The sequence below is a fragment of the Acomys russatus genome, chromosome 9 (genome assembly GCF_903995435.1).
Source record: "Acomys russatus chromosome 9, mAcoRus1.1, whole genome shotgun sequence".
NCBI lineage: Eukaryota > Metazoa > Chordata > Mammalia > Rodentia > Muridae > Acomys > Acomys russatus.
In genome coordinates this window covers 5,550,684-5,575,628 of record NC_067145.1, presented here as the reverse complement: position 1 = coordinate 5,575,628, position 24,945 = coordinate 5,550,684, and the positions used below count along the sequence as shown (strand labels likewise).

General features: G+C 38.8%; 1 protein-coding gene across 2 annotated transcripts in view; it reads left to right on the top strand.

The window, feature by feature from the left end:
• The window catches only part of Spef2 (sperm flagellar 2), a 164,795-nt gene that overhangs the window by 40,613 nt on the left and 99,237 nt on the right, over positions 1-24,945 (top strand). Inside the window, exons 9-10 of one of the 2 annotated variants that reach the window (XM_051150954.1) lie at positions 2,760-2,947; positions 10,334-10,502. In XM_051150954.1, the coding sequence (XP_051006911.1) occupies positions 2,760-2,947; positions 10,334-10,502 (357 nt within the window). Of the gene's footprint in view, positions 1-2,759; positions 2,948-10,333; positions 10,521-24,945 lie in introns of those variants that run through there. The other variant, XM_051150953.1, reaches the window with a different exon arrangement.

Genomic DNA, 24,945 nt, shown 5'->3' with positions numbered 1-24,945 from the left:
TCCTATCGTTTGAAACACTTGGTTCATCTGCATTTTCCTTGACCACCTAAAGGACATCTCTCCACTTTCTTCAGATAGCGTTTTGCTAACAGAAGGCTGATGGCGTTCACCTCATCTTCGTGTTTTTTTTAATCTTTATGTTTTAACTTCAGACACCCTAGGGACTTGCTCATGTCTAAAGTTCACTGAAGCTACTAGTGTGGGCACCGGAATGGACAATTTTAGGAGACTTTTCTGAGCCAGAATGAGACTTTTACAAAAGCTTTCTTTCAGCAAGAAAGAATTAATTTTAAATAAGTAATTTCATCGTTGTTTGATATGACACTATTCCCCAGGCCTATATTGCACTGTTCCTTCTTGTAGACTATACTGATTCATGAGGAGGCAGGGGGTGCCCTAATTTATTTCCATGAGAAGAGCGGCCAGAAGTCACGATCCGTCTCCTAGGTACACTCCTTGCTACTATGACATTATTTTGAAACTTGAAAATCAAAATATCTGATCTGCTGCTCATTTACTACGTCACATTTCTCCTGAACTTTTTACGTGTGGTTTCTCAGAACAAAGCTAGATTTGTTTATCATGCATTACTTGACTCAATTTCTTTTCTATTTCCCATTGGGGAACTCAAACTGATTGCGATCAACATTTCAGGCAGCTTGCATTTGCTCTAATAAAGCATTCTTAAATGAGCCTATACAGGAGAGAAGATCTCTCAGGACACAAGGAAATGGTATTCGCCTTACCAGTTTGCTGGCTTCTTCTGTGATCCTTTAGATAAAAGCACATTTCATCTAGACTAGCAGCTCTTGCGTTTACATTTTGGTGCCACCTACTGTTATGAATAATAATTAATCACATTTGAGCACTGGCGTCGAACCACAATTGCACTATTCTCATTGCATGCATATGCAATTCTTGCAAAAAGCACACATGAACACTATGTCTGTGTAAGCTTTACACACAAGGCAAGAAAAGGCAAAAGTTTAAAAGTCAAATAGCATGTCAGGTGCACAGCCTTCCTGCAGGTCTCTGCTCCCAAGTGCATCACTTTGTCCACAAACTTCTTTTATAACTCCTCTCTCTTCCTTTAGAGATACTGCATACTTTGATGTAATGAGATAGGGAACTATGGTGACAGAGTTGATGGCGGCAGTAAAAGATATTAAGGAGACCAAATAGGTGACTGGAAAAGAGGAAGATAGACAACAGAGTAAACAAAGATGGGAGCAAGGAAGACAAGGGAAGGAGGGAGGAAGGAGGAACAAGAACATCCAGGATGGAGGAAGAGAGTCAGGAGCCAGCACTAGAGCAGCCCAGGCTGGAAGCTACTCTGTTGCTGCTACGGCACTTCTGTTGTTTCCTTCCGTGTTTTGGCTACCGTGGGAAACCAGCTTCAGCCATTTCAGTGTCATTGCCACCATAAAGTCTCATCCGCCAGGTTTCTTTCTTGCTGAGCTCTTTTTGACTTCATGGCGCATGCCGTGCAGCGCCTTGTCTCCCCGGTACTCACTCTGCATGGAACAAGGCAGTGATGAAAAGTCTAGTGTTGTTCCTGAGTCTACGCAATACACTGGTCTTAGAGAGGTCATCCAGACCGGTGAAATGAAAAACAAACGCGCTAACTAAGGCAGCGATGGTCCAGCACTGATGGCCTTTACACAGCAGTCTGCCGTCATCAAGTCTTTTTTTTTTTCTTTTTTTTTTACCAGCAGTTACCGTGATGAAAAGCACTTGTTTGGATGACATAGTTCAGTTAATTTTTCTGGGTGTAAGAAAATTATTAATACCTTCCTTGGAGGAAATTGAAACTTGCTGTGGGGATAAGTGGTTTGTTGGAGTTCTTAAGTACCTCGAACTATAATTCTTCTCACAACCTGGAGCTTGAATTTGAAGGCCGTTGCTGCAAAAGCTACATTTATTTCTATTTTCTCCTGGCTGAATCAAGTCACAGGTATTAGATCTTACTTGTGTGGCAGCGTAGCACACCGTCTGATTTCTGAAGCAGCTGCTAGAGTTTTCTGAAAGGCAACATCTGATAATTTGCATCCTTCAACTAAGCACCGTGTTCCTTTCAGCTTGGCTAGCCTGCAATTCATGTGAAGAATGGGTTAAACAACACAGTTGCAATCGAGTAGAAGGTGGGGATGAGATGTTTAAATATTTAACTGCTTTTGGTAGAAGTAGATTTCTACAAATGAATAATATCCATATATAAAGACTAAGGCAGTAAGGGCTTTTACACACTGAGGATTTGTTAAAGTGTGTTGTCTCAAAGCACTATAATAAGATAGCTACCACATATGTTGCCAGCTAATAAGTTAAATCTGAAATGTGAAGTCCAGCGGTCAAAGCAGATGCTGCTGGTTATGGGCCCTGGTCACAGAGCGTGTAGGCGCCAGCTATGCCTGCCATCTGACCCAGAGTAGCGTAATTCTCTGTGATCTTTGACTCTGCAAATGATGAAACTGGGACACCTTCAGGAAAACCTAAGATCCAATTTATTTTTGTGACACTGATCTTTTCCCATGCAGACCACTTTAGTGTTGTGTTGATGAGCTAAGTATGGAGTCTCTCTAGTACTGCCATTGCTGTCACACCAAATCCTTAGTGCATTAAGGAATGAGGACTGATTCTTGATTGGCTAAATCCTAATGTAAAGGAAGGGTGCATTCTGTCTAAAGATTATTATATTTTTGCTATTATGACACTATGTTCATAACAATACTTGCATTTAAGTTTCGTTTCTGTCGTTTTAGGCTCTTGCCAAACAAGCCAAGATTGAGTTTGCTGAACAAATCTTAAGGGAGAAGGAAATTCATGAGAAGATCTCCGTGGAAAGAGCCCAAGCATCTTATAAGAAGCATTATGGGATATGTTCAGAAATTTTGGATCAGATACTTGATTTGTGCACCAAGGTGGCAGACTATCGGTTGCTGACAAATAAGTAAGTATCACTTTGCGTAATTAGCACAGCACAGTCGCCACAGATATGGGACTGGTAAGGCTGCACAGTGGATGCAACTGAGAGGTTAAGCCTATTTCATGAGCGGAGAACGAGAAGCAAAGGCCTGACAGTGATTACTTTCTGGCACTATTTGCAGTACAGGCATCTTTCTTCATCTGTTCATCAGTTGGGTCTGAACTGTCATTTGCCAAGACAATGATTCTCATTTATGAAACCCTTCTAACTTACTAGAGGGTGAAATTATTTGAAGACTATTAAAAATTAAATTACTTTCACCAAACCTTTTGTCTAGAAGAAATTAATATATTTACAACGAAATATTCAAAGTAAAAAAAGAAAAAAAGAAAAAGCCAGTATAATAACTTAAAATTTTAAGGGAAGTAAATCTAAAGTAGGAAGTTAGAAATCAGGAACACACTGAGGCAGCAGATTTGTCCTTTACCGCCCCTTACCTTCCTAGTGCTAAAGAAACACGATCTACTGTGTGATTTCCATTCTAGGTATGTACAGCAGCCAGCACAGGACATTCAGAGAGTTTCTCATGTAAGCATGACATAAGCATATTCTTTGTGTACTGAACCTAGTGGAGATGGCCCTTGGTGAAGGCTTTTAGGCAAGTGCAATATCTAGACTCACAGGCCTACTGCATATGATGCCTAGCTAGACACTAAAGCAGAAGAAAACTTGGGGGCCATATCATCCAGTTAGCTGGCCTCCTGCTCCAGGCCACAGGCTGAGATCTTCCGATGACCTCACAATGGAAGGAACAAGGCAGAGACCCATGGAATCCTCAGGGAGAAGAGGAAAAGTATCCCATCTCTTCTACAGGCAAAAAGGGTTCTATCTATTTGTCTGCTTTCTAATGCCATTTATTAAACCTAACCATGTAATGACACATTTTGAACTTAAAATACATTTCAGCTTAATAAACAGAAAATAAATTATACTTACTCAAAGGTGAAGGAATTAAACAATAAAGTTTTAATATAATATTTTTAAGTTATTATATATGATATATAGCCATATATTATATGTAATAATGATATATTAAGTTAATATAAATTCAAACTTCTGAAATTTTAAGAAAAAATATACAGAAGTGATGAATAAACAAAGTTACACAAATCATTGTAATAGCTAAAAATAGATATATTACAAGAACTAAGAGATTTTAATGTTAAAAATTAAATAAGTCAGTGGTGAAAGTGAAAATATAATTAGACATGGATATCCCCAAACAAAGTTCCATCATTTTAAGGTACAAGAGCAAATTGAATTCTGTTTGGGAATAGCAAAATAAATACACTTGTCCCTATTCTCCCCACTTCATATGGTTAAACACCCTAATTTTAAATCACACATAAGAAGCCTGGCAGAACATGGGGAAAAGTGAGATGGCTAATTACTCAGGTCTAACTTTGTTTAGTAATGACCTCTATAAATTTTAATTTTTCTTAATATCATAAATAAAATCTGATTTTTTTGTTTCAGACACATTAATGATATTGATTTTCCATAAAAGAAATAAGCTAGCAAAATGAAAAAATTTAGATAAGGACTGTTGTCAACCCAAGTTCTACAGACAAAGTTGTAACCTCACCTCAACTCATGCCAAGAAGGGCAGGAATCCTCATCTAACCTTGCAGTGTAAAAAGGAACGCCCCCTATTTATTCATCAGGATGATGGCAAGGAGACATGGATTTCTATCCCCACCTGAGCATGGCAGAAAACTCCTGCATACTCCATGGCATGTGTTGGAGGGGGCCTGGTGGGAGTACAACCAGATGTACAGAGGTCTCTACCGTAGAGCCTGCAGAGACTCTGTGACAGCAAAATTCCCAACAGTGGTGATACCTGATGTGCTCCTTTCTTTACGTGTCATGGGAGATGCTCAGGGGCTTTTACCCACATTTGCCATAAACAAGACAATATTTCAACTTCCCTTTACCACAGCATTGTCAAAAAAAAAAAAGGCAACCAAAATTGAGATACAAAGTATTCTAAATTATGACGAAAAAATTAAAAAAATAATGACTTTGATGACTATCATGTCAAGAACCTGAAAGAGCTCAAACAAGAAGTGAAAAGACGGTATATGGTGCTATTATAAAATGAACTGCATTTTCATAAATTTTAAATATGGATCTTGTCATATTTAAAATATGAAGCAGGGATATTACAGATAAGATTGATTATGATGAGATGATGGTTACTTCAACATAACTGGTATCATTGTAAGAGAGAAAAAGGATACACAGCAAAGGCACCATGTTTTGATGGCAACAATAATGTGTTACTAAGCTGCAAGCCAAGAAAAATAAAATATTTCCAGCATATCTGTTTGACTGTGCTAACAGAAAAAAATGAGCTAATTTCTCAGAGAACACAAATACCACAAGGCACCTATATGAAAATTTGCAAGCTCAATCACTAGTTGAATTTTTGTATGGGCCTATAACTCTAAAGGAAATTGAAGTTATAATTTTAAAGGTCTTCAAAGGGATTTTTAATCCCATAAATTATTGCTGAGGGTTTCTCCCAAGCATTTTAAGAACTAATCACTAGGCTTCATTTCCAAAACGAATATACACATGCCTTTTAGAGAATTAAAATGACTGTGATGCCAACTCACTTTATGAAGCTTTTTGTAATATAGATGAGACAATTAGTACATTCGTGCAAGAAAGTACCTGGAGAAGGAGAAAAAATTGGAAGGAATGGACTCCCTGGCTCGTGAGAAGCGTGAGGTGTTGGCAGAAGGGCCTACACACAGATCACTTCATCAGAACAGAGAAACCCAGGAACAGATTACCACAAAAATCGCCCACCTGATTTTTGGCTAAAATTCAAAAGTAATTTGATGGAAAAAAAAAAAGCCTTTGTTAGGAAATAATACAGAGGTAACTGGATAATCACAGGCACAAAAATAAAAATTTTAACTGATCTTTGAATTTCTTTTCACATAACATATACAAATTCAATGAAAATTAAGTCCTAGGTGGAAATTAAAAGAGTATAAAATTTTTCATGTGAGAGAAATGTTTTGTTGTCCTATGAATAGGCAAAAAGGCCTTAGACTTGATACCAAAGTCATGACTTGTAAGAGAAAAACATGGCAACCTGTACTTTGTCACAATGAAAAACCTTTTGCTGTACAAAATATAGACGTCAGTAAATGGACTTTTATAAAGCTTAAACTGCTCAAGGAGACTGTGGGTCACAGAATTGGAGAGAATACCTAGAGAACACGCTTCAAGCAGAGGCATGGTAACTGGGATGGGCGTTCCCTAATGTCACCAGAGAAAAACTACTGACTTCCGCAGCCCCAGCAGCTGTCTCCCACCAGAAGCACCCCAGTTAGTGGTGAGGCCTCGGGCAGGTCAGTTTGCTTCAGCAGCGTGGCCCATGGTTACGTTGTCCATGCTTGCAGCTGACCCTTCATCCATTGTTTATGGACAGTACTAATTGTCCTCTCAGTGGACTGTGAGGACGGAGGAGCGTGGAGCAAGGAGGAGGAGGTTAATGTGAGGGCAGTGACCCAGGATGAGTTAGAGAGTGGGGTGAGTTGGGTATGATCTCCATATACTGTATTCATATATGAAATTACCAAAGAATATGTAATTTTAAGAAACAGGAAAAAAAAAACTATACCTGAAAACAAATAAAAATCTATCCAAACTAGAGAATACATCAAAGAAAGAAAAAACATTACTGAACAGTACATACAAAATTTCCAACCTCAATAGACATTAGAAAATTTTAAACTGAGAAAACAGTGAGAGATCATTATCAGAACACCTGAAACGAGGGGAAATGACACCAAATGCTGCTGGCACCAATACATAGGAAATCACTCATTGTTATTAGTAGTGGTAAAAACTGGAAGAGCCCGTCTGGAAAAAGAATTTGGTAGTTTCTTAAAAAGCTGAATGCAGAACTTCCATGTGGGTATTTCCCTAAAACTTTTCAGGTAAACACTGACACAAAAACCTATGCATATATGCTTCTAGAATCCATATAGAAATGGCTTAAAATTAATAGCTACCCATATGTCTCTCAGGAAGTGGTGGTACATCCATACCATGAAACATTGAACAATTAAAAGAATAAATTATTAGTACACAACACAACCTGACTGAATCTCCAGATAATTATGCCGATTGAAAATCCAATCCCTATATCTTATGTAGCATATGATTTCACTTACAGAGTGTATAGCTAGCTGTATTGCCTGGTTATTAGCTAGCAACTCAAAGGCCCTTGTCTCAGCTTCCTGAGTGTAGGGGTTATAGACATTCCCATCATGTTTTGATGTATTAGATCTTGTGTGCGTGTGTGTGTGTGTGTGTGTGTGTGTGTGTGTGTGTGTTCAGGTTCATGTGTGTGGGTGCATCAGACAGGGTTGGACAAAAAGCCAGAGAACTAATTGCAGGATTGCAGGATTTAATTCTCCCCTTCTACAACAGTTTCTGGGGACTAAACTCAAGTTCTGAGGCTTTGGGGGATCTCTGCCTCCCACAGCGTTTGGAGCTTAAGAGATAGGCTAGTTTGGCTGCCCTTCAAGTCAGAGATCTACCTATTTCTGCCTTCTCGGTGCTATAAGTGCAACAATGTACTATCACCCCAGGCTTTCGTGTGTGTGTGTGCGTGCGTGCGCGCGTGTGTGCGCACGCACGCACGCACGCATTGGTTCTGTCATTTGAACTTGTGTCTTTTTGTTTACAAGGCAAGAACTTTCCTGCCTGATCCCAACTCTCCAGCCCAGTTATATACTACTTTTTAAGTTATAGATTTACAGAAACTGAAAGCCCTATTAGCAATTGTCCGAGCACTAAAGAAAGGATTTTCAGGAGAAGAGAATAAGGCTATAAGAAATGTCACACTGGTAATTCTGTGGTCATTTGTTCTGTCTAAACTGCATCAATGCCTTATCATGACCATAACAGCACAGTATAATTGTACTTATGTTAGATAAGCTGATTGGATTTGGATCATCTGAGTGGATGGAATAGCTAGGATGCATGCATTTTAATACATTTTTAGCATTTTTAATCTATGTATGGACCTATGTATGTATGTGTGTATGAGTGTGCTAGTGCCCACAGAGAGGGTATCAGATCCCTTGGAGCTATAGTTACAGACAGTTGTTAGCTGCCTGATGTGGGTTCCGGGGACTGAACTCAGACCCTCTAGAAGAGCAGCATGTCTTAACCACTGAATCGGCTCTGAAGCTGCAGTGAATCTTTTGTTTGTTTGGGTTTTGGTTTTTTGGTTTTTTAGTTTTTCAAGACAGGGTCTGTCTGTGTAGCCTTGGCTATCCTGGACTCACTTTGTAGACCAGGCTGGCCTTGAACTCACAGTGATCTGCCTACCTCTGCCTCCTGAGTGCTGAGATTAAAGGCGTGCGCCACCACGCCCGGCTGCCACAGTAAATCTTAAGAATTGTAGTTAATTATTTGCAGTTCTGTCTAGGAATGAACCCCAGACCAGTCCCTCACTTCCACGTTAGCATGTACATTGACATAACTATTGCTCAGGCCTTGTTTGTGCGGCCACTCCTAGGAGACACTGCTCCATAGCAAGCTCCCTGACACCCTGGCTCTTAAAATATCTCTGCCTTCTCTTCGGTGACATTCCCTGAGTCACAGATTCAAGAACCATGATTAAAAACATGTCTTGCTTGGGCTCTCCACACTTTTAATTTTGGCATTGCATTTAGTATGGCTTTCTGTGATGGTCTCCATCTATGATGGTCTCCATCTGTGATGGCCTCCATCTGTGATGGCCTCCATCTGTGATGGTCTCCATCTGTGATGGTCTCCATCTGTGATGGCCTCCATCTGCTTAAAGGAAAGCTTCTTTGATGAAGGATGGTGGCTGACATAAGATGAGGAATCAACTTGAGAGAGGGGAGTATTGGAGAGGTTTGAGTGAAGGTCCCTGGGAGGACAGAAAATGATAGGGAGAAGTGACGTAATTCAATTTCAAGTTAACACATTAAAAAATTAAAAAGGTATGGGGTAGCAGGAAAGAGGGGAGCAGATATGGGCGCTATGCAGTAAGACAATGGTCAATATATTGTATAAAATTCTCTAAGGATTACTAAAATACTGTTTGTAAATAAATTACACTTAAGAAGAAAGGAAGACATTGAGGCCGAAAGCCATTGCACATGGTTTTCTTCCTCTGGAATCTCAGCAGCTTGAGTGGGGAAGAGTGTGAGCCAGAGTGTTAGGGAGCAAGGTTATCGATATTCTTGGAGACTAGAGAAGCTGTCTTAAAAAGCAACCCTGCTTTAGCCATTTTATCTACTGCTGACATTGCATCTTTGTGTGTGAGGAAAAATTACAGCAAGGCCAGGTAGCTGTGGTGGTTTGTTAGTTTTCATTTCTTTTTGTGAGTGAAATACGTGGAGTAATTTTTATGGATTATAGTTACAAAGCCAGAGAACATTCATAGATGTCATACTGAAATCAACACTAAAGGGAATATTAAAATACTGTAAGAAGGAAGACGGGTAATTTTAGCTATCCACTCTGGTAAGTGATGGAGTCAGAAAAGAGAACCGATGTCTGAATATGGTGAGAGCTGAGTTTTCAAGACCCTTGACCACATACCCCTTTAAACAGGAAAGGTTTATAGATCTATACCTGTTGGACAACAGATCCCTGTAGGCCTCCTTCCAGCCCCTGAGTGTCTGTATTTTAATGTATGAAACATTTGCCCTTATGTATCAGGGTGATGCACTTAGCATTTCTTCTAGATCCATCCATGATGCAAACACATTATTTTTTTTACCTGTGTCAAATTTCAGACGAGCCATTTTTCTTTTGGGGACATTGTCAGAGTCATGCCAACCCTCTTCTTTTCACACATTTTGTTCCTCTCAGAGGTGTTTTCTTGTCACTCTGCCCCGGTTGCCTTGTTGGCATTCTCTAGGCCTCAGCTTAGCAGACATTTCCTCAAAGAGGCTTTTCTCAGTCCAACAAGTGGGGTCAAGCCACACTGTTACGTTCTCCCATTGTGTGGTTCTCAGCTGAACCTCTTCTGCATTTGCTCCTGTACCTTGGGAAACTTCAGCAACTTACATGTTGCTTAGTGCCGCTGGCTTTTCAAACCTTTCTGTGCTGTAAGAGAACAGTTCATCTAAAACCATGAGCATTATCCAAAAACTTAAGCTTTTTAATTCCCAGCTTTGGTATAAAATGGCTGCCACTTGCGGACATAACTTAAATGATCGAAGATTCTACTTCTGTGAGCAATGGCTAGAATAAATGCATCCCAAAGTGCCTTTAAGATAGAAGTTTACTTACTTACATGCACATATTCATTAACGACTTCCTTTTCTCCTTTTGTCCCAATAGTCTTATTCCACATAAGCTGATGCATGATTGGAAAGAACTGTTTTATAGTGGAAATCCCTTATATGAACAGACTTCTCTTAGACAGGATGCTACCGGGGTGACTGACGACCATGCTGTAGAACTGGACAAAAGGGACTTACTCGATAGTAAAGATTACGAAGACTATAAGGTACATGCTGGTGTGTAATAATCTGAGTGAATGAAGCATAATAAATTCCTTAATGATAATTTGTGGTATTTTACTTAATTCCTACTAATGAAAATAGACATTTTACATTTGCATTTTCTCTTATATTTATTCATGCATATGACTAAGTTTTACCTGCTTAAAATACTCATCATCAACATCTGGTGTTCACAGTAGTATTAGAACAGTGTAAAAATAATTAAGCGCAATACATTGAGTAAATAGGTGCCAGAAGAATGCCTCACTGGAATTTTTCTTTTATGAGCTTTCTACCTTTGTTTCAAAAACCACTGTTAAATGGCAATTTTTAAAGTAACTTATCTAGATATTATAGTTTTGCAGGAAAAATGAAAAAGAGGTGGTTATGGTCATACAATATTTTATTCAAATAATAAATATTTGAATATTGACTACAAATTGCACATTCCATACATTTTTCATTCAATGCTCTTTTTTTAAAAATTATACATACATATAAAGTCAGTTTCATAGTTTGATATAGGTAGACAATAAATGTTTTATAACATTTTATGATATATTTTGCATCAAGTTAAGAAAAGACTTCAAAAATTCTCAGAACAAAGAAATCATTAATGTTTTAAGGAAATAGGAATGCCACCTGTGTCTGTGAGAAAGTTGTCCAAAAATCACTGGGAATAAACAGTAGGCACTTTCCATTAATAGTCATCGGCCTCGCCTATGTGATCTCTAAGCACTAAAGACATTTGCTGCCACAATGTATAAAATCACAAAAATATACTTGCCTCATTTCTTTCTTATTAAGCTCATTTAAGATGGTGAATGTTAAATGTTTTCTCCAATGGACTGGGCACTGGATTTAAGTAACACATACTAATTTATTTTATTGTGTTTATTTATTATAACTTTCCCCATCCCATTTCATTTCACCCTTAGAAGTAAAGACATAAAAATGACGGCTTTTAAATGCAGGTTCTGGGTAAACGCAATGAAAAATGAGAACGCTTATGATTATATGTACCACTAAATTCTAGGTAGGCAAATACTACATGAAAACGGGAATGAATGGAAGGGAATTGGGCCTAGTCAGTCACTGGTGATCAGTGGGGAGCTGGCAAACATTCACTATGGGGATGAATACATAAAAGGGATTCATGACAGTAACCAGGGCAACAGACAGAACAGCACTGATGTGCAGACCTTAAAGGAAGTTAAGACTGTGGTAAAAGTTAAGGAAACAATATACAATTATGGGGAATTGTTAATGTCCACCTCATTCTAACTGAACCACAGTATATTTATATCCTGGGTAGGATTATTGGGTTGTTTGTTTGTTTGTTTGTTTGTTTGTTTGTTTTTTGAACAGGTGGAAACAGAAGCACCGCATACAGATTTTATTCCATGTGACTGTGGAATGGTGCCTGCACTTCTAGTGTGTTAACCTAGTGTGTCTCATGGCCCGTGAGACGAGAGATGTTTGTCCATAAATGTCAAACGATGTTGAGGTAGTCCTTTCCATTATCAGCTAAGACGCCATACTACCCAGAGGAAGCAGAAGCCCCTGACAGCTAGCTCTAGCCAACCCGTAGTGCGCGTGTGTTCCCCTGACAGCTAGCTCTAGCCAACCCGTAGTGCGCTGTGTGTTCCTCGGTTGTTTCTTCCGACAGTTTTAGTCTACTCCGCCCTTTTTTCTCATAAATCGGGAGACCAGGTAAGCCACACCCAAGGTTCTACTTCTCTTGTTTGGGAAATGGTTACCACAGGAACATGCTTGTCTTACCCACATCCTGAGTGAGGCCCCTGACGTGTCTTTTGTGGGAAATTGTCAATTTTTGCAAGGGGTTTCCAACGTCTGTCAGTCAGTGCAGTTCTTGTGTAGCATCTTTGCTGTTTTTCTAGAAAGGAAAATGCCCTTACAATTTCTTTTTTTTATATACCTTGTTCTTTTTGGCTTCAGAATTTATAAGAATGTATCCTCTCCTAGGTCCTATGCAGATTGTCAGATGCACTGATTCTTATATTATTCGTCTCCATTTTGAAAACTTTGTTCTCTCAAAGAACCCTCTTCTAAATATTTCAATGTAGAGGAAAAATTAATATTTCAACTCACAGAATAGGTTATCAGTCATCATTGTCTATAACAAAGAAGGGTATTGTTGCTAGTTCCCCATATTTGTTATTGCTAAATTTTTCAAGATTTCTATTACTAGAAGTAAATGCAGATCTTCAAAAATCTTTGCATTTTTGACATACTTTACTGATACCTGGACCCTCCTTCCCTAAAGAACTGACAACATCCACATTTGAGCTCAGAGCTCTAAGAACGTAATTAATTTTTTTTTTTTTACTTTACTTAATTTCCCCTTTCTAACAAGGTCTCACTGTGTAGACCAGGCTGGCCTCAATTTTACTGTTGCTGCTTGCTATCCTTTAATTTTGGAGGTTTTTCTATGAAATCATATGAGTATCAATAAAATATAATCAAATCTTTTAAAAAATGCATCCTACCTAGGTAAGCTGCCATCCCTCATGCGCTGTGTACAGAATAGCTCCATGTAAAGAAGTGTTAGCCAATGGACAATGTCTCTAGGGATCTTCCCACCAGCTAAGAGGGAAGAGCATCAAGAAATAGCCATCCCCAGTGGGTTCCCAGGCAGTTGCCACACAGGGAGGATAGTGAGCTATTTAGCAAAGATTAAGGAGAGGCTCTAGGCTCTAGGCATGTGATTCCCCCAATTTTCTCAGCACAGCCATGGCCACAGATAGCGGGCCCATGATTCCCCCTGGTGAATTTGTGACCTTCCCAAATCCCAAATGACGTCCAGCCTATAGTTCTTACAGGGAAAGTTTTCTTCCGCAGCATTCCATAAGGATCTTAGTAACTTACCAGTTACAGTTTCTACATCCTTGGATTCTGCATTAGTCCCTAAACAATACGATGTAATAACCCATTTCCATACAATTTACATGACAATGGGCATTCTGAGTAATACAGAGATGACACAAAGGTTTCCCAGCAATGCTCACAAATGACATGCATAACTTAATATTTTCTATAAGGAACTCCAGCTTCCCTTTCTATTTACAGTCAGTCCCAGAGACAGGTCTCCCACCTATACAAAAGGGTGACTGTGCTACTGTTAGGTGTTTGTGTTTATTTAATGAGCTCTTTCTTTCTTTCTCCCTCTGCCTCCCCTCTTCTTCCTTCCTTCCTTCCTTCCTTCCTTCCTTTCTTCTTTCTTTTTGGTTTTTCAAGTCAAAGTTTCTCTGTTACACAGAGCCCTGGCTGTCGTAGACTCTTTTTGTAGACCAGGTTAGTTTCGAACTCACAGAGATCTGCCTGCCTCTGCCTCCCTGAGTGCTAAGATTAAATGTGTATACCACCATGCCTGGCTATATAAACAGCTTTCTGTCTTAGATTTCAGAAGTGGAATTTTGATACTGCCTACAACTGTTAATCTTTTTTAGCTTCTTAGTGTTTTGAGATAAAGTGACTAGATTGCACAGTTAGTTGCTAGGCTTCCTCAAATGTGCACCTACCATCCACACAGTAATATGTGTGAAATATGGGGTAACTGACCATGCCAAACTCAGACATCCTTAAAGAAATAAGCACACCATAGATAGACTTGTTCTGGATCTTCTTTTGTGTAGGCTAGTGTCAAACGTGATTGTTTCCATTGATATTAAGCCATGGGAGACTGAAGGAAGCCACTGCTAGAATACAAATCATTGGATAGCTGAGAAGTAGCACTTTCAGATCAGAAAGAATCTCATTACCCTTTCTGGCCATTCAGAGTCATGGAGTAGGTTAAAGGGCAAGGCATTGGCTACCTATTGTTCAACTCAATGAGGTCCCAGGGAGCAAGTGAGATGGAGTAAACTTCTGCTCTTCCATCGTGACTACTGGGCTAAGTTAGTGTCTCCTGGCAGTGGATGCAAGCCTCACTCTAGTCCACACAGGCCTCCAAAGTCTGAAGGCCAGACTGTCCGGGAGATACCTCAACACCCAGCCCTGACTGGAGGCCAAGTGACTTACTTGTCAAAGCCACGAGGCTTCCTTCACTGAGTAAACTTACCACTTAGAACTTTTCTGAAAGCTCCGATACAGAGCTCACCCGATTATAGTTCTTTGGTGACATTTTAGAACATGGTAGCAGCCGTGCCAGTCACCCTTTCCTTTCTGCCACCCTCTCAAATGCAGAATCCACATCACCAGTCTGTTCCTTCGAAACCTGCCTACCAGGCCCTTCCCGTGGGGCTCTCAGATCACGTGAGCCGCGTAAGCAGTTAGGGGAGATATACAAGTGTCCTTTCTACTTTAATGAAGAATCCTGTGTCATTAGCTTGAACTTTACACAAACCAAGCCAGCGCCCCTCAGGACTTTGGGATACTAGTGGGCGGCTAGGAAGCATTGAGAGAGATGAGAAAAACAAAAGAGCTACTAAAAGCTCCGTTCTTTGCCCACTTTCCCTGTGAAATATGGCTTTCCCTCTGCTCCCATCATATTTAGTGTCCTCTACAAACCAGGGCCGCCCTTGCCAGAGGGTCAGCCAGGAGCTCCGGGGCCACGAGTTTGTGTATTCAGACTTAGAACCAAGATGGCCAAGATGACTTCTCCGAAGGGGCCAGAAAAAAGTAGCAGTGCTCGGATCAGGGCAAGCCTTGTGCAACTGCCAGGTGTCAAAGCAAGAAGGGTAAAACTAGATTAGAAAATGAAATGACGCTGTAATGAAACCAGCTTAAAGGCCTGGAAGCACGGTAGGAGCCATTGCTGTAAACGCCCGGAATCTCTACAGCTGATCTGCATGCCCAGTATAGGAGTACAAAATTAACCTGGATGTACACAAATTCTCCCATTTATGAATCATTTCTCATTTAGCTCATTTTAAATGAAATGCTTTTGCTGCCACTAAAAAAGCAATTCCTTAGCTTGATGGAGAAGATTTCTTAAAACCGTGGTCTGTCTCTCTTTTTTCTTTTTCTTTCTTTCTTTTTTAATTTACAAAAAGCAAAACTTTGTTATATAGTTCAGGAGATGGGAAATTCCAAGATCAAGGTGCTGTCAACCTGCCATCATAGAGCAAAGCCCAGAGCCTTCGGCTCTGCAATGAAGCTGCAACCCTGTGCCTCGGTACCGTGAATTCTCCTGTCTACGTCTTAGATCATCCCACATTTGTTTTCTTATTACCTTATATCTTCACTTTACATCTCAGTCATAACTCCCCTTCCTCCTCCCCTCCCTTCATACTGTTGTGCTGGTAATTAAATTCCAACCAGGACCTCAGAGAAGACACAGACATTCAAATCAACAACGATAGATAATTTTGTGTGACAGTTTTGCAACATTCTTTTGCAATTGGTTAGGGCTGCTATACAACCAACAAAACGAGTAACACTCAGCCTTCTCTTTCGGCCTCTGGAGCTAATCATTGGCATTCCAAGGGAGCAGCTTTGAACTGCTTTTTACACCGCTTAGTATTTTCTTCTGTTTAGCTCCTTTTGTAACCTTCACCTCTTTAGAGAGTATCTGTGCACTTAAAAGTGCAGCTGGTTGGGTTTTTTTTTTTCTTACTTTTTATTTTTTTAAATAATTTATTCAGATTACAATTCTTATACCCTCACTTGTACCTTCCCGTTCCCCACCCGCCTCTTTCACCCTAGTCCCCTCCCCTAGACCTCTGATAGAAGGGGACCTCCTCCCCCATCATATGACCACGGCCTATCAGGTCTCATCCAGATGGCCTGCTTCCCCTTCCTCTGAGTGCTGCTAGGCCTCCCCACCAAGGGGGAAGTGGTCAAATAAGGGGCACCAGAGCTCATGTCAGAGGCAGTGCCCTGTTCCCTCCACAACCGTGGAGAATGAGCTGTCCATTGGCTAGATCTGAATAAGGAGTCTAGGCTTACTTCATTGTCCTTGGTTAGTATAGCAGTTTGGGTGTGTGTGTGTGTGTGTGTGTGTGTGTGTGTGTGTGTGTGTGTGTGTGTTTGAGATTATAATTTAATCACAACACTTCTCCCTTCCCTTTCCTCCCTCAAATCCTTCCTATAGACCTCTCCCTGTTCTTTACAAATTCATTCTCTCTCTCTCTCTCTCTCTCTCTCTCTCTCTCTCTCTCTCTCTCTCTCTCTCTCTCTTTCTCCCCTCACCATTATTGCATGCATGAATGTGTATGTATGTATATTCCTAAATGTAACTTTCATACCTCTATATAATGCTACTCGTATGTATGGTTTTTTTTTTTTTTCTGGGCTGACCATTTGGTACTGAATAAGCAATTGGTGTGCTCTTTCCTGGGAAAGGTCACCTCTCAAGACTTCCTGGCTTGCCTCCAGTTCTCTGTATAGAGCTGAGGCCTCCTGGGCTTTTCTCCATCCAGTGTGACATGTTCATTGGTGGCAGGGACCCTTGTTCAGCTCACAACTGGACAGTAATGTTGGTGAGACTCTGTGTATATAAATTCTGACATTATTAGGAGACACAATTTCACAGGTTCATTAAAACCATAATTAAATATGAAGTTATGTGTTTAGTACAGGTTTGATTTTGTTTCTTCTTGTTTGTTTGTATTTTTTTTTTTTTTTTGGAAAATAGCTATAATATGATTATTGTGATTTTATATATGTCCTTAATGTTACTTTACCCACCTCCTTGCCTCTCCTGTATTTACCTTCCCTGAGAGCCATTTTTTTTTTCATTTCTCCCATTAAATCACTTGTATTCTGCTATTCCATTTTATTGTCCTCCTACCTTTTCTGTGCTTAGCTCTCTCCACCTCCCTAAGGAGCCTCCATTTCCCTGATCAGATGACTCACAGCCTGCTAACCCCTCTTTATTGCTCCTTAACCCTCCTATCCTAACAATGGCCCCATCTTGTATTTCTCCTCTCTGTAGCTACCACAGGTTATCCCTCACATCTGAAGGTTGGGAGCTAGGAACCTGGAATAAGAGAGGACATACGATATTTGTCTTTCTGGGTCTCAGTTACTTCATATAATCTTTTCTATTTTCTTCCATTTACCTGCAAAGTTCATGATTTCCTTACAGCTACAGAATACAGAATAGTATGTTTAGTGTATGTTACCATGTTTCCATTGTCCATTTGTCAGCTGCAGGACTTGTACAGTGTTTCCATTTCCTAGCTATTATAAACACAGCAGCAATGACCATGGTTGAGCAGGTGTCTGTGGAGTAGGATGCTGAGTCCCTTGGGCATATGCTGAGGAGTCACGTAGCCAAATCATACACTAGATTTATTTTTAGCTTTTTGAGAATTCTCCTCACCAGTTTCCATAGCAGCTGGGTCAGTTCACCCTCCCACCAGCAGAAAATGAGCCCTCCTCCACCCCATCAGGCATTTGCTGTTCCCTTGATTCTTCCTATTCTGACTGGGGTAAGATAAAATCTCCAACTTGTTTTGGTTTGCATTTCCCTAATTGCTAGGGATGGTGAATACTTTTTGAGATATTTCTTACCACCCAACACACACAATATTTTTCTTCTTCTTTTGAGCATACTAGATTCAGGGCCAGGACTGTTTTTCTAAAAGGTTGTTGTTGTTGTTGTTGTTGTTGTTGTTGTTGTTGTTGTTGTTATTATTATTATTATTTAGGTTTTGAGTTCTTCCTATATTTTGCATATCAATCCTCTGCCAGATGTATAGCTGGGAAACATTCTTTTCCATTTTCTGGGCTCCCTCTTCCCCCAGTTGATTTTATTTTCTTTGGCTATAGAGAAACACTTTAGTTTAATGTAGTCAATTGTTAGCCTTAATTCTTGAGCAAATTAAGGAAGTCCTTTACCACACCTAAATCATGGATGGTGCCTCCCATGTTTTCTTTTAGGAATTTCAATGTTTCAAGTTTCTGGTTTAGGTCTTTGGTCCATTTGAAGTTGGTTTTTGTGCAAGGTGACTAATTTGAGTCAAATTTCATTGCTTTGCATGTGGACATTTTGTTTTCCAGTCAGCATTTGTTGAAGATACTTTCTCTTTTCCAGCAAATCTTCTCAATATGTCTGTCAAATATTAAATGACTGAACTCACATATGTTCATGTGGGAGTCTTTAGTTTTACCTCATTGGTCTACATTTCTGGTTTTGTGTCAATACCATATAGTTTTTACTACTAGGACTATGTAACATCTCTTAGAATCTGTAATTGTAATCCCCCATTATTGTTTTGTTTTTGTTTTTGTATTTTTGTGTTTTGGGGGGGGCTCAGGGTTGTTTTTGCTTTCTGGAGTCTTTTTTGGTTCTATATGAATTTTAGTATAGCTTCTTTGTATTTCTGTGAATAGGGAGTCAGGGACTTTGATTGGGGTGCATTGCACCTGCTTTTGGTAGGATGATTGTTTTTACAATGCTAATTCTACTGACCCAGGATTATGAGACGTCTTCCTATTTTCTAGTGTCTTTATCTCTTTCTTCAGACGTTTAAAGTTTCACATGCTTAATTAGGTTTATTCCTAGATATTTTCTTTTCTTTTGGGCTATTGTGAATGGGAGTATGTCCATGATATCCCTCTCTGAATATTTGTTGGTGGAGTATAAAAAAGCTGTTGACTTGTTCAAATGTATTTTGTACCTGCCACATTGCTGGATTCGTTCATCATTTCTAGATGTTTTCTGGTAGTCTGTTTCTTTGAGTGGTTCTCCCTACATCAACTAATTTCATGCATGTTGTTAAGATCATTGCTAGCTTCTGCTTATAAAAATGACACTTTCTGAGCTTGTACACAGCCTGGGTGTTCTATTATATCTGTCCATCTTATCTGAAGATTTAAACCATCTTTGTACATAATCAAAGTACTAAAATTTAATGTCTACGTAGTAATTCATTTAACTCAGTTCGTATATCAACTATATTATTCATTAGCATTCTGCTTCAGTCTTCCTACCTGTGATGCCTACCTGTCATGGGGTATGGCGCTACCCAAGTTTACAGAAGAACAAACGCTCCCCATGGCGGTCCTTCTCTCTTCCTCTCTTTCTCTGCCTGTCTGTCTGTCTGTCTGTCTGTCTGTCTCTCTTTCTGAGGTACCCCTCTTCCCCCTTTCCTTCTCTCCCCATGCTCATTTAATAAACTTCTCCATCTAATATCTGTTGTATATCTTATTTCTTATTATTAATCATTACATTTATAATTGATTTCTTCTCAATCAATCAATATCTAAAAGGTATACTTCATTTGTCTGTTTTCCACTATTTGTTGTCCAGAGATGTGGAAACAAAGCAAAATAAAAGAAATATAATAACATAATACAGTACCATAGGAGATAATGTGCAAGTAGTAATTATAAGCATCTCATTAGCTAGAGTTTTGTTTCTCTGCCTTATGCATAGCAAACAGACTGAGTCACAAGGAAGAATGTGCTTTTAAAAAGGATTCTGATCAAATTTTTTGAAAGTTGTTGTCTTTTTGTAAGATGTGTAACAACACTTTTTATAGTCTAAACCCCAGGAGTTGTTGGAGGGTTCAGACAAATAAAACATGTCAAGATGTGAGGGCAAAGACTCAAAATCTATCACTGCCTTGGAAATCTAGCTCCCTGTGCATGCTTTTTTTTCTCTTTTATTTGTGTTTTGTTTGCTTCATTGGTTGGTTTTTTAAAATTTGCTATTACATATCACAGATTGGACACAAACTGGACGTAATCTTGCCTCATCCTCCCGAGAACAGGGATTACAGCTGGACCTATGTGTAGGCTCAATTTTCTTAACATTCCCAGAGCCATATTCTTGTCTGGGTATACACATGGATCATAAAGCTACAACATATTAAATATGCACCGTTCTCGGCCCAAGTCATCCTTGTTTACTCTAAGTGTTTTAGTTAACCGCCGCCCACTTGTGTTCTGAACTCATGCTTCCTGCCATCCGTCCCATCTCTCTTTACTCCCTGGGCTTCCTACTCTGCTGTCCATTGTGGAACAGGAAAGATCCACCTGAAAGAGCCGTCATGCTGCACATGAAAACAAGCCCACCTGAAATGTGAGGATTGCTGTGTCTCCTGTTACCCCTTAGGCTACTAGTACAATGGTCAGCTGTATTTCAGGAATCACTCAATTTTCCGTCATTTCCTTCAGATTGGTTTGCCAAGAGAAGGCTGTCCATAGTAAATTCAAAATGAAGGTGTATCAAAAGTTTTCCTGTGGTTGAGTTCCCATGCAACAGCTGTGCTCTGAATGGAGCACATACTGATTTTATAACATTAACATTTATGTGCTCTCTTGAATTAAGTTTATTGGAAGAATTTGTCCCATGTCTTGGGCCACTTTATCAAGATAATATGTCTATCATTGAATGTTATCAAATAGTTATAAAATATTACATTCCAAGAATATCTAAGGAAACCAGCATATATGAAAAATAGGACTTGTTACATCCACTGGAAAAAAAGCATTTTCTTTCTTAGAGGGAAGGAATTTTTTTCTATGTCTTTCATCTTTTTATATGTAATTACATTCTAAATTACTGAGAGCATTCCAGACTGCTGGACCACCTCAGGCCATGCAGAACCTGGTAAATCTTAGTCACCTGTGAAGACAAAGGCTGGAGCCTCTGGACAATTAGACAATGACTATCATTGCACAGAAAACACATTGGGCCACTAGTAAGGGTATTGATATAACTCAATGCTGTTGATTTATGGAATGAAGCACTATGGTCAATTCAAGATTTTAGGGACTCAACAAACATCTCCCAAGGCCTACATTCTGCTTATCCAAAATCATACAAACTATGTCTCCATTAAAAATCATGAATAAAGACTATCCATCCCAGTTTTAATTTTTAAGGAGTTTCAAGAAATAAAAATTACATACACATACTTATATATTTATAGCTTTGGTTTTATCCATGTCAATTACTATAAAGGAAAGTAAATAATGTTGAGAAAGCATGCAACCTTAAAAGCAGAAGCAGCCAGTAACCATGGCCACATTATAGTCCAGGAGGGAATCAACAGGAAGTATTAGATCAATTTCTTGCTCTTAAAATGTGAACCTCAGCCTATAAAGATGCTATTTATAAATGCTCACGGTGACTTTTTAAAAGTCCAAGAAGTAAAAAAAAAAAAAAAAATCAGCCCACATGAAGTCTAAAACACATGAATGAGTGAAAAATGGTTGGAAAGAGAAATCTAGGTAAACCATTTTAAGCTCTACAACAAAATACAAGGAGGCACGTTAGCACTTTGAATCCAGGATGGGTAGCTAAGTGGTAGGTCCACATACTGTGTGAAAATAATAATAACAATATGTGTATACTGTGGACCCAGAGTTTCAGGATCAGGTTCTGGAAAAGTTAGTGTGGGTCACTTAATGAAAAACTATACCAGTGAACAAGTTATGTCATTTCACAAAAAGACGTGATTATTTCCTCTGTTACAGTTTTACGGTCTCGGTTTTTGAATAGACATGAATTGACAGGGAGAGATGGCACTTGATTCTTGCATAGATACCTCAAAGATACATACTTACTGCATTTATGTAGACACCATAAAAATACTGATCATAAAACAGAGATCTCTTAAGTGATTCCCTTATGTGTTTCATAGCTTACATAATTATAATGTGTTGCAGAGCTACCCACACCGTCTTAAAGCAATGGTTCCTAAAGTGATACTTACATAGTTTACCCTCAGCAGGCATTAGCATCTTGAAACTAATAGCCCCATGTGTACATTTGTAATGATATCTGATGGTGTGAATTATATATCTTATGACGATTATTTTAACCATACCTACAAAGACAGCAAACATGTAAAAAGTCTGCTAGAATATTCTGGTTCTTCCTTAGCTCTTTAGGTTATTACGGTTAAAGTTTTCATCTTGAGTCACAATTTCTCGCCTTTTAGTTTTTCTTATCTCCTTTCACTCATTCTGGCCTTGTACCTTTTTTCTTGGTCTGTGTGGAGAAGGAAGCCGTCCTTCTAGTGTGGTAGCGCTCAGGGTGGTTGTCTCTAGAGGTCAGACTTTGGAACATTCTGTTCTGTCCACAGTCCGTGTTCTATTCCACTGTGTTTGGCCATAATCTGTAACTAACTCTGTGACGTAGAAGGGCTTTGTCCGTTGTGAGGGAGCACACCTTCTAACTGAGGCAAAGCCGACTGACTGTTGTCTTTGTAGATGTGTGGTACTGTTAAATGCCTCCAGCAGTGCCTGGGAACTCCTTAAGTGTTTGTCGCCAGTGGTCACCTTGCCTTGTACACAGTATTACTTCACTTGATCTTTAAAACAATCTTATAAAGATTACATTGTGCTTCAAGGTAAAGGACTGACAAGAATCCAGTACAATCAAAAAACATAATCATTGCAGGAACCTGAGCGATTAAATTTACTTGTGAGATGGTTTCCTATAGAGAAGATGGAAAGACAGCACTGCTCAAAAACTATCAGAACTTTGCCATCTATCCCATCAACTTGAAACTCAAGACTTTGTTCTTGTTTTCTTATTGGCCATTTCCTGACTGGCTACTGTACAGAAAATCATTATCATTTCTTTATTTAGAAGTATAAGCAAGTCCAGTGAATAAAAAGAAGCAAGTAATCACCTATGAATCAAAATATGCACAATCACGCAATATTTAAATTCAAACAGTGCAGACAATTATACACTGCACTAGCAAAGCCAAAGTTATTTAAATAAAATTATCCCCCCCCCTTTTTTTTTTTTTTTGCTTGTGTGTGTTATTTTGAATTGAACTTAGGACTTCACACGTTAGGCAAATGTTCTACCTCTGAGCTATATCTCCAGCCCTAAAAGAAAAAAAATCTTAAGAATAAAATATTATTTGTATAAAAATGAAAAAAACATTTTTAATTATAATTAAAGACTTATTTATTTGAATTTTAAAGAAAGTTCTTAGGAATACTTTGCTTCAAGGGTAAATTTTGTTTGCTTCCAGGATTTCTTTATCTCTAGCGTTGTCATATGAGGAATTCTGGCACCAGGCTAAGAACGTGACCCATTTCACTTATCAAACTTGACAACGTGTTCTCTGGAAAGTATTTTCATTTCAGATATAATCTGTTAAAAATACTGATAAAATAAAAGTCAAGAACATAGGAAAATGCTTCTTTATTCATGACATAAAGTTTTAGAACAATTGTCCAAATGGCCTAAGTGGGATAAATCAATAAACAATAAATATACTTTTTCTTACTTGAAAATGCTTAGGAAAAGGTTAGAGAAATGGTATATTAGTCTGTTCCCAGCATCCATGTTGGGTGGCTAACAACCACCTGTAACTAGAGCTCTAAGAATCGCCATACCCCATCCTGCCCTCCATTGGCACTGTGTCCATATGGCCTATGCACAAGCACATGTGTACACAAATAAAAACTAATAATAAATCTGAAAATATTTACTTAGGACAATAGCTCCAAGCATAGACAGAATCTGTCCTTTTAAACAGTTGTATACTGTTGATGAAGGATTAACAGTGTAAGGTAAACAATTGTTTTTAATCATTACTTTGTGGATATTTTGTGTGACTCATTAATTTGTAGATTACTATAAAATAATGCATCAATCATGAGGCTAAGATAAACAATAGAACTCACATTTGGGATTCAAATTGTCCAGTAATTTTGAAAAATGCATAGATCCCAGACATACGCAGAAAATAGGGAAACTTGAACTAAATCCTACATTATAGTGGAGATAATCATACTTACTCTTTTCCTTTTGGACAACTATGAGCTGCCTTCTTAGAGCGCAGTAGGCAATTCTCACTCTCACTACTTGTCTTTCCTAAGGAAAGGTAAGATGCTCTGTCATTCTTGCCCGCTGTATGATTGTGTGAGAACAGGATGCTCGTTGAGCTCATGCTCGTCTTCAGTGGTTTCCTTGTGTTTTCTCAGCTGCGTGATTTGGACTGAGACAAGGAAAATAGCCAAAGTGCTTATAAAACTGATTATTTTTCATTTTAAAAAGCAGTGCATTTTGAAATTCAGACTTTTTGACATTCAGGTCTGGTGTCTGACATAACTGCCGCAATGAATCAACACACTTACAGTTTAGAAGCTAAGAGAGTTGAGATATAGGTTACATGGACTAAATTCTAAGTAGCCGTAAGACACACTGCAAGTGACATGTTCATTTTAATATCGTATACATGGTTTTTACAAAACATTTTCAAGTGTGATTGGCTGCAATTTTCTTTTTAAATGACGTTCTTGTCAATTATTTTTTACATAGTGTGTGTGTGTGTTAAATTTATGAATAGCCTTAACAAACACATTGTAGAGCCTTCCATCTTCTATATTCTAGATTTTCAAAATAAATTTCTGTTCCATTAAAAAATAAAATGTTCAGAAAATAAACCGTTACGGTCTTCCAGGACAGAGTTCTATAACAACTTTAATTTTGAGTTTTATTGCACATAGTAGTTAATTATTTTCAAACTAACTTCCAGCCTGATGCCATTGTCTTTCCATCAT